Source organism: Pteropus alecto, unplaced genomic scaffold (assembly GCF_000325575.1).
Source record: "Pteropus alecto unplaced genomic scaffold, ASM32557v1 scaffold68, whole genome shotgun sequence".
NCBI lineage: Eukaryota > Metazoa > Chordata > Mammalia > Chiroptera > Pteropodidae > Pteropus > Pteropus alecto.
The window spans coordinates 1,486,894-1,504,174 of NW_006441386.1; the positions used below are offsets into that span (position 1 = coordinate 1,486,894).

Below are 17,281 nucleotides of genomic sequence, written 5' to 3' on the forward strand. Positions count from 1 at the left end.
CCTCCTCTGGCAGCTGACTTGGCACCTGGAACATGTTTTGGCTAAGCACACCCTAGACCAAGGCCTTGGCCTTAGCTCCCTGTAGCTTCTTTCTGCTGCCCTGTACTTCTCTGCCTCCTGTCCCAGTGCAGCCCAGTGCAATCATATGCTGTCTGTGATGTTGCTGGTGGAACTGGAAAGTGCCAAGGCTAGAATGAAGGGGCCCATGCAAGCATCAGTGGTCAGCTTCGGGAAGAGCAGCACCACTATGTGAAAGCAAATTGAGTTTGGGGTTGACTGTTTGTTTCTGTGCTGCTTCTAGATGGGAGGGGTCCTAGACCAAGGGAAATACATCAGAGACAGGTTCTTGGGTGACTGCTGGTGAGGGAAGCCACAGGTGAGACAGCCTGATTGTCCTTCACGATCAAGTCCCCATGGTCAGGCCTATCCCATACCCCACAGTCACTCACATTCTCACAGGCCTCTTCCCATGGTCTGGGTCCCATTATCTCAGTAGCTGCTCTGGCTTCTAGTGGCTCACAGGCAGAGGCAGCCCACAAAAAGCCTTGTTTTGCTATCGATTAGTCCTGCATTGTTGTGTTTGCGTTGTTGTTTCTTCACTTTGAAGTAGTTGCCAGCATTTAAAAATCAGCTGATTTACTATTTTAATAATCTGGATTTCTACCTTCTCTTTAAACATTACATCTGGCCATGCTGGGCCATACGCCTTAATAGTAATTGTCAGTTGGTGGTGAGCTGTGGCTCCATCCTTAGACAAAGTGACCCATCCCATCATGGTCTCCTGCCACCTCCTGGCTTGACATCTGGCTGCTTTGCCTCTTTCCACTATCACCCAGTCCTGTAGGCATGTGAGTCACCACACCTTGTTTTATAAAAAGAAGGAGACAATGCTAATGTATCAGCAGTAGATCACACGCTAGTGTAACTTAGACTCTAGTGCCCTAGGTGAGAAAAAGTATGTTATACTTGTCTTCGCTTGGGCGACATAACAAGATACCATCAACCCAAATGGGAGTGTGTGAGAGGAGTGTTGTTTAAGTTTGCTTAAACAACAAACATTTATCTTCTCAAAGTTCTATAGGCTGGCATCTGAGATGAGAGTGCCAGCATGGTCAGGTGCTGATGAGGCCTCTCTTCTTGGTTTGCAGATTGCTGTCTAACTTCTCACTGTGTCCTCACATAGTGGGGGTGGGGAGAGAGAGAGAGAGAGAGAGAGAGAGAGAGAGAGAGAGAGAGAAGGAGGGAGGGAGGAAAGAAGAGAAAGAGAGAGAGGTCACTTCCTTTTCTTATGAAGCTATGGTCCTATTATATTAGGGCCCTACAGTTATGACATCATTTAACCTTAATCACTTTTTTAAAGGCTCTGTTCTCAAATACAGTCTTATTGGGAATTAGGGCTGCAACCTATGAATTTGGCAGGGGGTGGGACTTAATTCAGTCCAGAGCACATGGAATTCAGGGTGTACATTTGGAGGCAAGAGGACAGCCGTGGGGAAAAGAAAGTAAAGAAAAGAAAGTAAATGACTACTGGGAGTCTCAGGCTATCCAGGCATGCCAAAAAATGGAAAAAAAATCAAATAAACAACAACAAAAACACTTAAGAAAGGGACAGACTCAGCAGCTGGAAGGCTAGGAGCACAGAGCACATGTTCTTTGGTCCACAGCAACCACCTCTCAACGGTCCCAGGAGAAGGACAATTTATGAAAAATTTCAGACATCCTCTCTCAAACATTTGCTTGGATTATCCTCATTGGCAGTTTATGCTGGACATTTCCAAACTCTGCTCCTCTGCCATATCTCTGGAAAGTTCTGTGCTTCCATATTGGTGGGAGGGTGAGAACAGTGGTGGGATCAGGGGAAGCATCATGAAGGTCCTTCCACCACCCACAACAAGAACTCCTGGTGTCTTGCATCAAGAAGGTCTCTGGCCTGTGTGAGAAGCTGTGCGACTTTTGGAAGTTTCTCAGCCTCTCTGAGTTTCAGTCTTTCCAACTGTGAACTGGGGAATGACTGAGTTGGTCTTTGCAGGTCGCTTTTTTGATTTTGGCATATAATTTTTATCCCTGGTAAGGACTCAGCCCTGTTGTGGGCACACAATATGAGCGATTCAGTTCCATTCTCACTGTGGACTGTCCAGGCCTCCTGTTAAAGTCCCTGAATCTGGATCTCTACATAGTCTGACTCTAGAATGTGAATCTAACTCCTACCCTGCTGCTCCCCACCTGGTGAGGGTGATGAGAAGATATGGTATTAGTTGATAATTAAATTTTTAGCTGCCAAAGCTTAATTACTCTTGGGAGCATTTTAATTTTAATAGGTTACTCTTAGCAGAAAGCTTTGGAGACAGCAGAAGGAAAGGGAACTGTGTGTGTGTGCATGTGTGAAGCAGAACCGGTCTCAGCAACCTCTGCCAGGATGCCCAGCAGCGAAAAAGCAGATATCAGTGCATGAGGCAGCCCCCAGGTCTGAAGGTGGGTTCTGGGTGCCAGCCTGCATGGTTTTCAGGGGACATTCTCAGGGATCTTTCAGGAGCAGGACCAGCTGTGGGCAGGAGGCAAATGGATGAATATTGTCCTATTTGGAAAGCCAGGCCTGGGGCGGTGGCCTCCATGATCTGGTAGCTTTTATAGGGGTGGGAGAGGGATCTTCCAGAGACTGCTGGGGGCACTGGAGATTTCTCTGTCCTATGGCTGACTAGTCCTGGAAATTTCCTGGAGCTGGGGACAAAGGACTTTGATTAAGGCCTGTGGCTTGATTTAGAATGTGGGGTATTTTTTATGTCCCAATTTGCTTTTTCCAAAACAGGTTCAATGGGGCATGGTTGGGGTACAGGGCTAGTGGGTCAATTCATCCAGCAGCTGGACCTTGATGGCACAGAAACCAAAGGGCATGTGGGCTCAGGCGTGGTACAGATGACAATTGAGAACTGGGCGGGGAATCCTGGCACAGTCAGCATTCTGAGTCCGTATTTAGGAGCCATCTGAGTACATTTTATTGTCAAGGGAAGAACTCCGATGTGGCCTGATCCCAGCTGGGAGTCTGGGTACCCTGGGGGCAGCTCCTCAGTGAGGAGAACATGGTGCAGGAGGCAGGGGATCAGGGCCCACACAGGGTTCATGACAGAAAGGTAGGCTCAGAAAGCAAAGATGGCACTCCTGGCCCCCAGAGTTCCTGAAATGCTGGGGAGAAGCAGGAGAGTGCTGTGTTTGCCAATCACGTTCAGGCTATGGTACATGTGGGAAGTGACATATGTCTAGTGCACTAGGTAAAGAGAGAGGCTGCTGGTGGCCGAGGGACCCTGCCAGGATGCTCTGGTGGATCCCGAGAACTGGGGATCCTGGCGTACCCATAGCTTACTTGCAGAAACTTCATGTGCCCTAATAGGGAGCTCAGGTGATGAGCAGTGTTTGGAAGCACAGCTTGCAAGTTCCTAGCTCTGCCACTCACCAGCTCTGTGCCTTGTGCCTCAGTTTCTTCATCTCTAAAATATTAATATCAGTACCTGCCTCCAAGGGTCATTATGAGGATTAAATTAATAAATTATTGTAAAGTACCTAGAAGTGTGCCTTGGCATGAAGTACTTACTTTGTATCAACTATTATTAGATATTTCATCTAATTTAGGATGTCAGTGATTGTAAACCTGGCCTGAATTCAGAGATGTTAAAATATGAAAATAATTAAACATTGTATCATGTGGTACGGATTGTGAGGGGTTCAGAACAAAGGTGCTTTGCATAGAGGGATGCCAGTTCCTGTGACCTCTGCCAACACAGCAAGTAGGACATGATTTGACTTCAAGTCCCATGTCCTTAGGTCAGAGGATGGATGTGGGGCTGAGGTGGCAGGGACTGTGTGAGGTTTAGGTGGTGGGGAGCAGTATGGGGTCCCTACAGAGCTACCTGGTGCTTGGAGGCTGGGCCTGGTGGAATTACTGAACACCAAGCAGAGCTGGGCCTGCCTGCCACACTCAAACATTGAGCAGGGCTGAAATTACCTGAGCCTTTCAAGACCAGGGAGAGGCAGCAGTCATCCCCTTCTTTCTTGCTATTCCATGCAAGATTCTCTGGTTATGTTACTAGTCTATATTATGAAGTAAGACTAATGACATACTTCTCTTAAGTTGGTTTAATATTGTTCGTAATAATCCTCTTGTCACTTACTTTATAAACAATTATGACAAACCATTGCATGGAGACACCATTTTTGAGAACAATTGCTATAGCAAAGCCATGGACCAAAGGAGTGTCTAAAACTGTGACATTCTGGATATATAATAGGCTTGCGTGGAAGGGATGATTTTCACTGAGGGAGGACTGTTTGGAATGCCTCGTGGCACATTCTGTAGATAGTCGACTTAATAACATAGACATTCATTCCACACACATTTACTAAGTGTCTACTAATGCCAAGCCCTGAGCATATTTGTAGGGATAGGCCTAGTTGCCATGTCAATGATCATAGCAAGGGTGGCAGAAACCCTCTTATGCTATCTTACTCAGCTCAGAAAAGCTAAGAAAAGACCCCTGTCCTGTGCTCTAGTTTCTAACCTGGCTTCCATAGTTGCTCATCTTAGCTAATGCTATTATGTCAGCTCCACTTAAATGCAAAGCTGACCATGTATCCAGAGCATATTTCTTTTCCCTTAATTTACACACAAGATAACTTGTCAGGATCCAGGCTCCCCAAGTCCTGTTTCTGAACATTAAAAAAAACTTCTCATTGTGGAAATTTTCAAATATACACAAAAGTAGAGATACTACATGTATCCAAACATAAACTTAAAAAAATAATGATATTCTTCCAATCTTTTATGTTTTATGTTTCACATATAACATATAATTTCACATGTAGATACTTTGTCATGCTTTTATTTAATATAATTAAATACTATTTTTACTCCCAACAGAATTAACAATAATTCCTCACTATCATCTCCATGGTCTATTTCCCCTGTTGCCTCAGTTATGTAGTTTATTCAAATCAAGATTCAAATAAGATCCACAACTCACAACTGGTCGATAGTTCTTTTAAGTATCTTTTAATCCATAACAGTGTTCTCCTATTCTTTCCAAGCCTATTTGGAAAGTATATTTATTTCTAAAGGACTTCTTATGTTCTGTGTTTGGCTTACTCTATTCTTGTGTGTTGTTTAACATATTTTTCTATGCTCTTATGACCCTATATTTAAATCTGAGGGATGGATTAAATTCATATTCTACTCTTTATATAAAGGACACTTTTAGGTAGTGCTGTGTGCTCCCTATTGCCTCGCATCAGAAGGTACTCAATATCTGGCTGTCACAATTTGTTCAAGTTAAAGTTGAGGTTTTGTCAGCCTGATTCATCCATGATCAAGTTCCCTATCAATCTTACACCTAATAATTTTAGTAGCCATTCATGATTATTATCTAGATCTATTATTTCACTAGAGGTAGCAAAATTGTGATCCATCATTTCTTCTTAATTTATTACTGATTCTTCTCTAAAGAAGTACTTTGTCTCATCAACTATTTGGTTACCTAATGTAGTCTGCATAGAAAATGCAGGGTATTTGCTTGATACTTTCATTTATCATCTAAAAAAGTAACAATTTGTTGTTGCCTTAGCAGTTATATTCATATCAATTTTCAGAATAATGAATTACCCCATATTTAGCCATTGGACATGTCTTCGAGTTGGTTCTTTCGTTATTTGACATCACTGGGAGCATGCCTGCATTCAGGCCTGACAAGAAGTCCTAGGCTGACTTTTACATTTCCTATCCTGGAGCTGATTATTTACAGCTGGAAATGGTATTTAGAAACAACAGTTTAAGTGATAGTGGTACTCATAGCTACTGAGTTTTATTACTTTGAAGCCTTTTCAGTGACAGAATTGGGATATGCATATTCTTGAAAGAGGAAAATAAATTCTGAATTCATGCTAATATCCTTATTTAAATTAGATTTCAAGGCTTTTATTTCACTTTAAAATTTTATATTTATATCTCTTTTCTCTAATATAGAACATCTTGTTTTCTCATGGCATTAACTTATTTATGATTTTTCTGTGGTTCTTTTTGTTCTTAGGATCTGTCTCACTTGGAATGTGCAGTCAAAATATTATGTTTAAACATAATTCGAATAAGTTTTTCCTTCTATAGTTGAGCCATAAATCTGAAATAGTTGTATTTGCATGTTTTTGTTTATTTTCTGTTTTTAAGAATTTCCTTACTTTTCCTTTTGATATAATTTTTTAAAATGTAAAACTTTAATTTAATTATTTTTGCCATGATAGATTCTGCTCACACATTATTTCTTCTAACTCAGTGTTGTTTCTCTGTATAAAGTCTGGTAAGTGCTATGTTACTATTATATCCCACGAGTCTATTAAATTCTCTTATTATTTGTAATTGTTTTTTCAAGAATTCTTTTGGGTTTTGCAGATATATAATCATATCATCTTCAAGAAGAGATAGTTTTATTTTGTTTCTGCTTTCCCAATCTTATACCTCTAATTATTTATCTAATCACGTTGTTAATACTTACAACACAGTGTTAATAGTAGTAGAGACAGAGAACAATACTGTGAACGGTAGTGGTGATAGTGACTTTCCTGATTTTAGCAATTAAGTCTCTGGTGCTTCCTCAAAAGTAAGAGGCTGGATGCCAGCTTTCGAATTGATGAGAATTTATGTGTATTTATGTTTTATTTTATTGTGATTTTCAACTTTAATTGCTCAGATTCATTTATAGTTCTTGGTTTTGTTTTTGGGGAGCCAAGGTTTAGGATGTTTTGCTTATGTGAATCCAAGCCAGGACATGTAGGGAACATTAGGGCCCCTGGAGTAACACTCACAAAATTGTGTTGCAGGTGCTTTTGGAATCAGTTCTAGTTTTCAGACTTGGGCTTAGAATGTCAGGTGTACATTTTATCTTCATGATATCAGATTGGTTTTAGATAGAAATAGGGAGAAAACAAACTTAAAAAAATTAAATTTATGGAGGTGACATTAATAATATATAAGTTTCAGTGTACGATTTTACAATACATCAGTTGTACATTGCATTGCGTGCTCACCACCCAAAGGCTAGTCTCCTTCCATCACCATATATTTGAACCCCTTTACCCTCTTTATTCTTCCCCTACCCCATTCCTCTCTGGCAACTACCCTTCTGTTGTCTGTGTCTCTGAGTTCATTTGTTCATTTTGTTTGTTCATTTGTTGCTTTATGTTTCATACCCCACATATGAGTGAGATCATATGGTTCTTATCCTTTTCTCTCTGACCTTTTTATTTAGCATGATTCTCTTAAAATCCATTTACTTTTACATCACATTTAAGGGAACATTTAGCATGTGCTTTTGCATTTTTCAGGAGCTCGATGGATATTTCCTACATGCTAGACCAGGAGTTTATTTTTGTTTTTTATTTGTGCTTTCGAATATTTAGTATTAAACTATTTTAAGTGATGATGAACAATAACCTCTACAAGATGACAGTGTCTCAGAGTCATTAAACATAAAGACAGTGGTCAGACTTTGTTGCTCATCAGCCCTTCGAGCAGAGTGTCTGCTTCTTTGACAAGTTCTCTTATATAGAAGAAGTGTCAGTGCTCACACGTTCCAATAAATGCAGGGCCCTGCTTTGAGGCTAAGTGGACCTCACACTATGCCTCTGACTTCTTGTTCTCAGCAAGTTGTACCCCACTAAACACCATGTGGCATGACTCATTTCACTGAAGATTTTGTCCAAAATGTACCTTTGAAACAGAATTATTTTAAAGAGAACACATGTGCACTATTGGTGAGATTGTAAAGTGTTACTATGGAAAATAGTATGAAGATTTCTCCAAAAATTAAAAATAAACCTACTAGAAGACCCAGCAATCACACTTCTGAGTGTATATACAAAGAAAATAAAATCACTATCTCAAAGAGATATTTGTATCTTCATGTTCAATGCAGCATTATTCACAGTAGCCAAGTGAAAACAACCTAAATGTCCATCAATAGACAAACGGATACAGAAAATGTGGAATATTAATCAGCACCCCCCACCCCTGCCAAAGGAGAAAATCCTGACATTCACTACAACATGGATGAACCTGGAGGGCATTATGTTAGGTAAAATAAGCCAGACACAGAATGACCAATAATGCACTATCTCATTCATATATGAAACCTAAAAAAAGTCGAAATCATAGTAACAGAAAACAGAATGGTGTTTACCAGGGGCTGGAAGTTTGGGGGAAAAGGGAGACCGTTGGTCAGAGGGTACAAACTTTCAGTTATAAGATGAATAAGTTCTGGAGACCTAATGTATAGCATAATGACTAGTTAATAATAACGTATTATATACTTGAAATATGCTGAAAATAATGTTAAAAAGTGACAAATAAAAACAGAATTATATCCAGTTGTAACAAAATTTTACTTGTAGATCAAATTTGATGGCATGTGTGGAAGGTTTTGAGAGAAAAGATCCACATGCAAAACTATTGTCAAGTATTACAGAGGATACAATCATGACTATAACATGGCCGTTAACAATTGTAAAATGTAGCAGGGGCCACGGATACAAAAAGCCTCTAACCTAATGCTTAATGTATTCAGAATGGAGGGCGCATTCTTTGGTGAACATTTGAACTGAGTCTTAGAGTATCAGTCTGGGAATCATTGTTCCTCGGGGTTCCCAGAAACTAAATAGAACCATCTACCCCATATTTATGAATTATTCATGCCAATAAACAATCATGCTCACCTCACATGCTTAGTTCATAAACATTAGATTTTTCAGCCATTTCCTGTTCGTATAGTGATTGTAATTTTAGACACTCCCCAAAAGATCAAAATCTGTGAAAGGCCAAGTTTGCCTGTGATCCATACACCCAACTAACTGAATGCTCAGAGCCACATATGCTGGAATGATGAAATCGCGATCAGTTCACCCAGACTGTAACAACATGTCTCTCTTCCTCAGAGGCAGGCAACATACTTGGTGGGAATAAAGGAGAGAATCAAAACCTCACCTCTCGGATACCCTCAGGGACAAATTGCTCTGAGTTGAAGGAGTAGAAGTGGCCTCCTTCTCTGGACTGTGTGTTTGTGTCTGTGTCCTCAGCTCTGTGAGGCTGTATCTGTGGTGGATTCACTCTGTATCTGCCCTTCTTATCCCACTATGGGTTCAGTACAGCACCCATCTGAGCAGAGTGGGTGCTCTGCCACTGCCTGGTAGGTGCAAAAGGAAGGAATAAATAATAATAGCTAGCAAATGTAGTACTTACTCTGTGAGTACTTACTCTGTGCCAAGCACTTGAAAATAATCCTAATAAGTAGGTACTATTATTATCAAGTTCATTTAGCAGATGAGGGAATCGAAGCACAGAGAGGTTAAGTAACTTGCCCAAGATCACAAAGCCTATAAGTGGCAGAGCCAGGTTTTGAACTGCATGGTTTGATTCAATTAGCCATGTTCTTAATCACATCACTACCCCAATCTCTGCATATTATGGATTGCTAAAAGAGATAAGGGAAGAACCAAGGTAGCGTCACTTTTTGGGTGGCCCAGAGTGCCTCACACCGGGTGGCCAGTTATCACAGAACATTTCAGGTGCTGAAGGAAGTTGGTGAGTCAAAGCTAAAGAGGACACTAATGTGGTCTAGGAAGTAGCCCAAAACTCTAACTTCAGGTCTAACTTCAGGAAGTAGCCCAAAACTCTAACTTCAGGTCTCATAAACCACCGACCTTTCAGATGATGACAATAAAGGCAAATGGACTTAGAGGAGAAATTCTGAAAATTGCTCTTAGAAATTTAATTAGGAAATGAGGCAAACAGTTAATTTAGGGACCAAGAATCATTTTCAGTAGGTATTTACTATGGGTCTCAAGGTATTTAAGGCCACCGAGGACTTGGGAGGTGCGTACGTTATGGCTTCTATCTTTGAGAAGCTCCTAGTGAGATGGGGAGATGCAGGTTCATCTTTTATGAGAATGCCACCTTATGCTGCTTCATTAGCTGGCCATGGGTGGTCAGTTGCAGCCTGCGGAGGGCAGCTTGGCCTCCCTGCTGGTGTCAAGCCAGCCATGACCTGAAGAGGAGCATTCTGGTGAGATGGCTTCTGGCTGGAGGAATCAATTCCCTTTTTGGCTGAGGGCCAGCCCCCCTGGCTTTGTGATTCTCTGGCACATAGTGAGTGCTGCAGTAAAGGGCACCAGAGGCCAGCTGAGCAGCAAAGCAATCGTTCCTCATGGAGAACTGCCACTTCCGGTGTCATGCTCCTATTGAGCCATGAGCAAGTTCCAAGTAATTAAGTGGATTGGGTTCTTAAGCCATTGTGACATCAGCTTAGACATCCCTGCTGAGAGCTCCTGGCAGGTCAGACTAGCAATGCAGGGTTCCCCTATCCTGGTGTCCACTCTGCCTGGAAGAGACTAATGAAAGAAGGCACTCTACATATTTGGAAGTTCTTGTATGTAGGGAGCTAATTACTCTCTTTTTAAATTTGCGTTTGCCACCAATCACATCTTTCATTGTGCTGGGACTGTCAGGGCAACTAAAAGCACATATGAAAATAAAATGTTACTTATTTTGCATTTGTACTACAATGAAACAGGCAATTCGTTTTCATTTTTAACTTAATATGATAGCTAGAGAGAAGTTAAGAAGTATAGGTATGTGTGTAGCTTGTGTGCATAAGGAGGTGCTATAGTGTGTGTTAACATGAGAGGGGTGTATGTGTGTGTGTGTGTGTGTGTGTGTGTGTGTGTGTGTGTGCATACTGGCGCTCATGCTGATGGGGATGGTGTGTGTAGCTGTGTGAAGCTATATGGCTGTGGGTGAGTCTTCCTGTGTGTATGTCTGAGGATAGGGAATAAATGTAGGTCTGAGATCACACATAGGCTGTGAATGTTTAAAGACTGGTCTGTGAGCATGTGTGTGTATGTGTACAGTGCTGGTGTGTGTGTGTGTGTGTGTGTGTGTGTGTGTGTGTGTACCTGAAAACAAATGGTGCCAGGGGTATGTTTCTGAAGACAAGTGCTATTGCATGGATGTGTTATACCTGTGTTGTTCGGTGAGCAAAGACTTCTGCTTTTCTTTTCATAGGGTTTCCTTGTCGTCTCAATCTTTGGAGGGTTCCAGCCCAATCACAAGAGATAGAGTCCCTCTTTTAGGGGATGGCTCAACTTCATACAACAACCATCAGAAAACCAGAGGTCTTATAGATCTGGAGCACCCAGACACCACCTAGCCCAGCCCTGATCTTGATAATGGGGGTTTCTGGTCAAGGTAAAAGTTACAAAGCACACAGTTTGTGTGTCCATCATTCATTTATTCCAGTAATTGACACATGTTATACATAGAGGTGAGCCTATCTAATTTGACCTGAGATGGGACTTACAGATTTACAAGAATAATTTACAACAATGATGACATTTGCACACATCTCTTTAAGGCTTCATGCTTCCTAAAGTCATCTTCGGAGTCCCATCTCCTGTGGGCTGGCTTCTACAGGTGTGGAAATATACCTCCAGTCAGAACCAAGAGGCTGGAAGCAGAGCAGGGAGCATCTTCCCAGGATGTGATGTGCAGGGCTGAGCAGTGAGGACTGGAGATTGCTTGTTGCTGGAAGAGGCCACTCCCCAGTGCAGGGTGCAGCTATCTCCCCGGGGCCAGCTTCCTCAGGCAAAGACTCCATCCACGATGACCAAGATTCATTCTTTAAATCACCAGAATTCTTCCAGTTAAGCTCTCTTTACTTCACATCTCTTGAGAGACTTTGTTTTATTATTAATTTTTAACTTTAATAAAGAGAACCAATATTGATTAAATGTGAATTCAATAAGTTTTTATTGAACACCAATTATTTTAAGGTCGTCTCTACCTGGGCCCAGATATTACAGTATGCATCTGAATTACTCTGCCTGGAGTTTTCTCAAAAGGGTACATGTTGAGGGAAGAAGGTAAGGACTGGGGCAACAAACATTTCTGCAGTGTTGGGGGAAGAGAGGGACAGAGATCGTGGACAATAACAAAAGTAGGCACAGATGAGGGGCATCGTAACCCAGCTAGGTGCCTTAACCTCAGTCAAGTCATAAAGGACAAGTAGAGGTTAACCAGATATAGAGAGAGATGGTGGCATCAAAGGGACCCAGGAGCTCCTACATGTGGGAAGCAAATCTGGACTGGAGCTGGTAAAGGAACTCTAGTCTTGGATGCTCTTTGCTTTGTCTAAGGAAGTTAGGATGACATTGCCTTGAGATTGTGAAGAGCATCACAAGCTTAGGAGGTTTGGCAAGAGTCCTCTTCATAATATGGCTATTTCTAACTGTGCCCCCAACTTTGTTCCTGTGGCTCTGCTGATGTCAATGACAAACAAATTATATTGACAAGGAGCTGGGCTTTCTTGGAAGTTGCAATCACGTTGGTGGCTATAGCTTTCTCTGCATCGCTTATACTACAGCAAATCCCATGGGAGTGTGAATGGAAAAGTACCTGTAAATATTAAGGTTGGTTCCAAAGGCACATTATTGGTTTATTGTGTAACACCCTCTGGTGACATTGAGGCCTTATTAATAACTAAACATCTGTCACAACTGTAATTATATTTGTGCCAGGATTGTGTTTCTACTATTGTCCTATTTAAACACAGAAGGGAGGGTGTGAATTATTTTGGCAACTGATTGAGTAAATAATCAACTAGCACTGTGCAGGCAGTAAGTTTCTGTCAACTCCTTGCAGAATCTCAGTGTCTCCGCTGACGTTCCCTTGATGTGCTCACAAATCTCTCTGAGAACATCGCCCTGGACCCCTGATGCGGCTGCCCGAGCAACCTGGAGAGGGAAAGCCTGAGAATGAGGAAAAGTGGGGCAGAGGAGCCCCTGGAGGGGGAGAGGAACCACGGAGGAGCCAGGCCCCCGACTTCCCCACTTGGCAAGTCTTCTCCCCCCAAACCCCCTCGGAGAAATGAGCTTTCTCAAGTGTTTGCTCAGGACTTGATTGTTTTCTGCCCTCAGGTAGGGGGTGGTGCCGGGGCTGGAAGCCTTTGCTGCCAAGTGTTGGGGTGGGGAGAGGAGACCTGTGGAGAGGACATTTGGGAGGGGTCCTGAGAGGACACATGTTCAAGCTGGGTACAGAGATTTTACCGTATGTCCTGAGCCTGACAGATTTCCATTGATTGTATTTGAGATGTATGGATGGGTGAGGAGAATGTGTTTGAAAGGGGACTCTATCAGAAACTGATTGGGTTAGGGGGATGCTCTGTTGTTAGAAAAAAACATCAATAGATGTCATTTATAGTATATTATGTGGCAGCATAGAAACAGAAGTATCGCATAGATAATTTCAACTAATAACCCCATGAGGGTGTTATTAACACTATTTTTATAGGAGTAAAGTAAGACAAACATTAATCAACTTGCTCCAGATTGCACAGACATACGTAAACCCAGGATTCCTACTATGTCTCTGAATCCCAAACTGATATTTATAACCATTGGGCTTCTCTGCCCCTCTTTGCTTATAGGTGAAGAGGTCAGTTCAGTGGAAGGGGTTTCATATGTTACCAGGCCACAGGCTTCCCTGGGTTTGATGCTGCTCTTTTTCTTTTCCTTGGAGACAATCATGACAATAAAAACTCAAGAGGAATTTCAACTCTGGTGGTTTTGTAAAGAAGGAAATTTTGATCTGTGATGTTGGTGTTAAGGAGTTGGTCTGTGGTGAGTCCCATGAATAGGTACATTCTGAAATGATCTCCTTAAGGATACTGAAATGAAATTGCCAGCCCTCTTTGCTACCAACAAACTCCTAGTGGTGACTGAAAGTGTATATGGTGGGGGACATGAATTTAAGGTTAGGTTTGTGGGGGGAAAAAGGAAGTAGAAATATTTCTGATGACTATAGCTCCTGATTTTTAGCAATTTCTCCTAGGAGCTGGGGTCTGGACTGCAGAGCCCAGCATAGGATACAATAAGGGTCTATTCAGAACCTTCTACGATACAACTCATTGTTTAGGAACTCAAAGGTGGGAGCTGACGAGACCCCTGACCCAGGGTGTGCTGACCTGCATGGTGAGCCATTCTCATTGACCTGGGAAGAGGTCTGGAAGGCAGCAAGATGAAGCTGAAATTGACATATGCTGTTAGGCAGGCTCAGAATAAGGTTATGCTCAGGAAGGCTGGTGAGTGTCCAGAGCAACCTGGGCTGAGCCTCCCTATTTCAGGTCACCCCTTTCAAGTGAGGGGTCCTGGTAGGAGGCTGAGATAAGTGATAGCATCCTGGGACTTACACTGGGGAAGAGAGGCATGCTGAGAGATGAAGGTAAGGACTGGGGCTGACAAACATTTCTACATGTCCTATTGGGGCTGTAACAAATGACAAACATGGCTGATGCTGCAGAGGAAAATGACAGTTTTCTACCTTAGTGGATCATATAGCATATAGACAAAAAAGTCTGATGGAATCAGAAAGACCCATTTTGCTCAATATACTTCCAAATTAGAAAATATTTTCCCATTTGTTCCTGTGATTTTGGGATTTAGAATTTTGGGGTCAGAACTGTGATGGGCATGAATTAAGCAATTTAGTTTCACCTGTCTCTGGGAGTACCAATAGTCCAAGCGGAACGAACCAGCTTTTTCTAAGCCACCAACTTCTTTCTAGGGCTCCTGGCTCATTCCCATTACATGTTCACACCCATGCCTGTACACAAATGTATGTAACACTTTGCTTACTGCTTACTTGGGAGCATACCCACATGTTTCTCAAGTGCAGTGAGACAGCACTAAGAAATGCTGGGAGAGACAGCTGACAAGAAAAGACATGAGACAAAAGGGAGTCCTGCTGTTGTGGCCTCAACACTAGATGTTGGACTTGGAGGGGAAGGCAGCACAGCTTGTCTGGAACATGTCCCCACATCAATTTCCAGCAATGAGGTCTCAGAATACATTGCCTCCTCGTCCTTCGGTGCCTTGGCTGGGGACCTCCTTAAGATAAAGCACAGCCTGGGCATTGGGACTAGCATAGAGAGCATCAAGGGCTTCCTCGGATCCGAAGCCCTCTGGGCAGTTGCCTTGATGCCTGTGACTGATGTGAGCAGGCTAGGCAAAATTATAAAGTAGGGAGGAGTCTCCTCAGTGTGTCCCATCTTCCCATCTCAGATCATTTTCACACTTATGGTACCATTTTGGTTGCAAGTAACAGAAGTCCATTAGAGCTCTCCTTAGGTGAAAAGAGAAACATGTTAAGAAGACTTTAGGCAAGGGTTAGGGGGAGGTGTCTCATAGAACACAAGGCCTCAGTGATGGCTGGACCGAGGGCCTAGAGGGATTTTTGAAAACCCAAGAAAGCTGCTTCTTTCTGCTTGTCCACGCCTCTCTGGTTTCTCTGTCCATGAGAAAATAATCTCTGTCAAAAAGCTTCTAAAATGGCAGCCAGCCTCAATTGGCAATCAGTATGGTCTCAATTACAAATTCCCCAGGAACAAACTCATTGTTGCCCACACCTGATCAAATCAATAGTGTCCATGGGAAGAGGATCAGAGGGTACAAACATGGCACTTCTACTATAAACATGTGGATGGAAAAAGAAGAGAGGCAATGACCAGAGAAGTAGGGTACCTCTTTACCCCAATTCCTTGAGATATTGGTTTTGTATTTCATTCTTGATATTGGTTGGGTATCCATTAGGTGTTGATAATGTGCTTGCTATTAGTGCTTTAAGTACACACTGTATGGTATTGTAGTGGGATGCAGCCTTTAAAAGAAGGTGATCCCCAAGACCCAGAAGAGTGAACTATCACTGGTGGAACAAGTACAGTGGGGTAGATACATCTGGCTGGGCGCACTGCAGTGGAGTGTGGAGAGAGACCTGGTACAGAGGGCAGGGACAGAAGAAAACCCACACCCAGCCTTTCTCTCAGCTTTTCAGCCCAGAGGATTGCAGAATCCCCCGGACTGTCTATTGCTATATCTCTGCCAAGGTGTGTGGTCAAGCTTTCTTTTGATGTGTCTGGAAGACATGACCTGTAGATGGGAATCTTATTTTCTTCTACTTCATTCCCTCAAGAGTCTCACAAGGGCAATGAAGTCTCAAAATAGCAATGAAGCCCTGACTTATCTTGGGCCCGCCAAGATACTGACTCCTCAGGATGGTCTTCCCCTTTTATCCAGACTATGAGATCTGGGGACCTTTGGGTCAGGTCTGGAGCTAACTTGTGGATGGTCAGTAGGCCTAAGAGGCCAGGTAGAAGAACATCCTAAGGGAACAGAGAGATGCCAGGTGACTTCAACAAACTACAGCTAGATAAACAATGCTACTACTATGGTACTGCTCCAACCCAATCTTAAGAAAGTTCTTCTAATATGGTGAGAAATGGATGTGCACTATTGATATATGAGCTAAGAATAGCCATGTTCCAAACAAAGTGTTTTTTAGCATTTTGAAATGAAAACATGTAGACAAAGCAAGGAATTAGAATGCATGACTCATTAAATTGCTGACTCTAAAAGCAAAGGAAATTCAAAGGAAATTTTCCTCTCCCTATTTCTCCTTCCCACCCCTGTTCTGAATAGCTTATAAAAAGAGTCTCTACATAAACAGGACTCATAAAATACTCCATAATTTAAGGTCCTGCACAGTGAGAGGCAGATGGAACTCAACCTTTATTACCTGGTTATCAAGAGGGCCTCTCCAGCTAGACAGGAGTTCCCCATGGCCTGTCCATCCTCATTTCTCTTTCTCCTATATCTCTGCCCATTCCTATCAGTTTCCAGGGAATTCCATGACCCCACTATAGTCATTGCTTTTCTCCCCGACAATGCCTGGCTCTGCTGGACCTTAGCAGACTGAACTCATCAGCCTTAACAAGGATCTTTTATTAGCTCTAGCGGCTACGTCTTAGGGGAGAGTGCACACTTGTAGTGGACTTGTAGTGGGATGGAGCAGTGGGCACTTCTGTCAACTCACTGCGTGGTCTTGGGCTCATTTGTGGGTTGAATGAAAGGGTTGGGCCTCATCAGTGGTGTTCAGTATTTTTACTCACAAAAATGTTTCTAAAATAAGTCTTATGGGGTACTTAAAACAGGAAAGAGAAGACCCATTCTGGTTGGAGCAAGGGATGTGTGTGTGTGTGTGTGTGTGTGTGTGTGTGTGTGTGTGTGTGTGTACATGCACATGCATGCACATGGATGTATGTTTGTGTCAGGGCAGAGAAGTGAAGTGAGGAAGTGAGGAGTGAGAGAAGATGAATCAAAATAGGTGCACGGGAATCAAATTGTGAATGACCTGGTAGGGAATTTT

The 17,281-nt window shown here is 42.5% G+C and overlaps 1 protein-coding gene across 2 annotated transcripts in view; it reads left to right on the forward strand.

Annotated features, from left to right (window-relative positions):
- The window catches only part of CALN1 (calneuron 1), a 514,614-nt gene that overhangs the window by 17,099 nt on the left and 480,234 nt on the right, over positions 1 to 17,281 (forward strand). Inside the window, exon 1 of one of the 2 annotated variants that reach the window (XM_006918521.1) lies at positions 12,765 to 12,920. The exons of the other annotated variant lie outside the window; for it this stretch is intronic. Within the exon in view, the coding sequence (XP_006918583.1) occupies positions 12,798 to 12,920 (123 nt within the window). The 5' untranslated portion in view covers positions 12,765 to 12,797. Of the gene's footprint in view, positions 1 to 12,764; positions 12,921 to 17,281 lie in introns of those variants that run through there. 2 annotated transcript variants of the gene reach the window in all.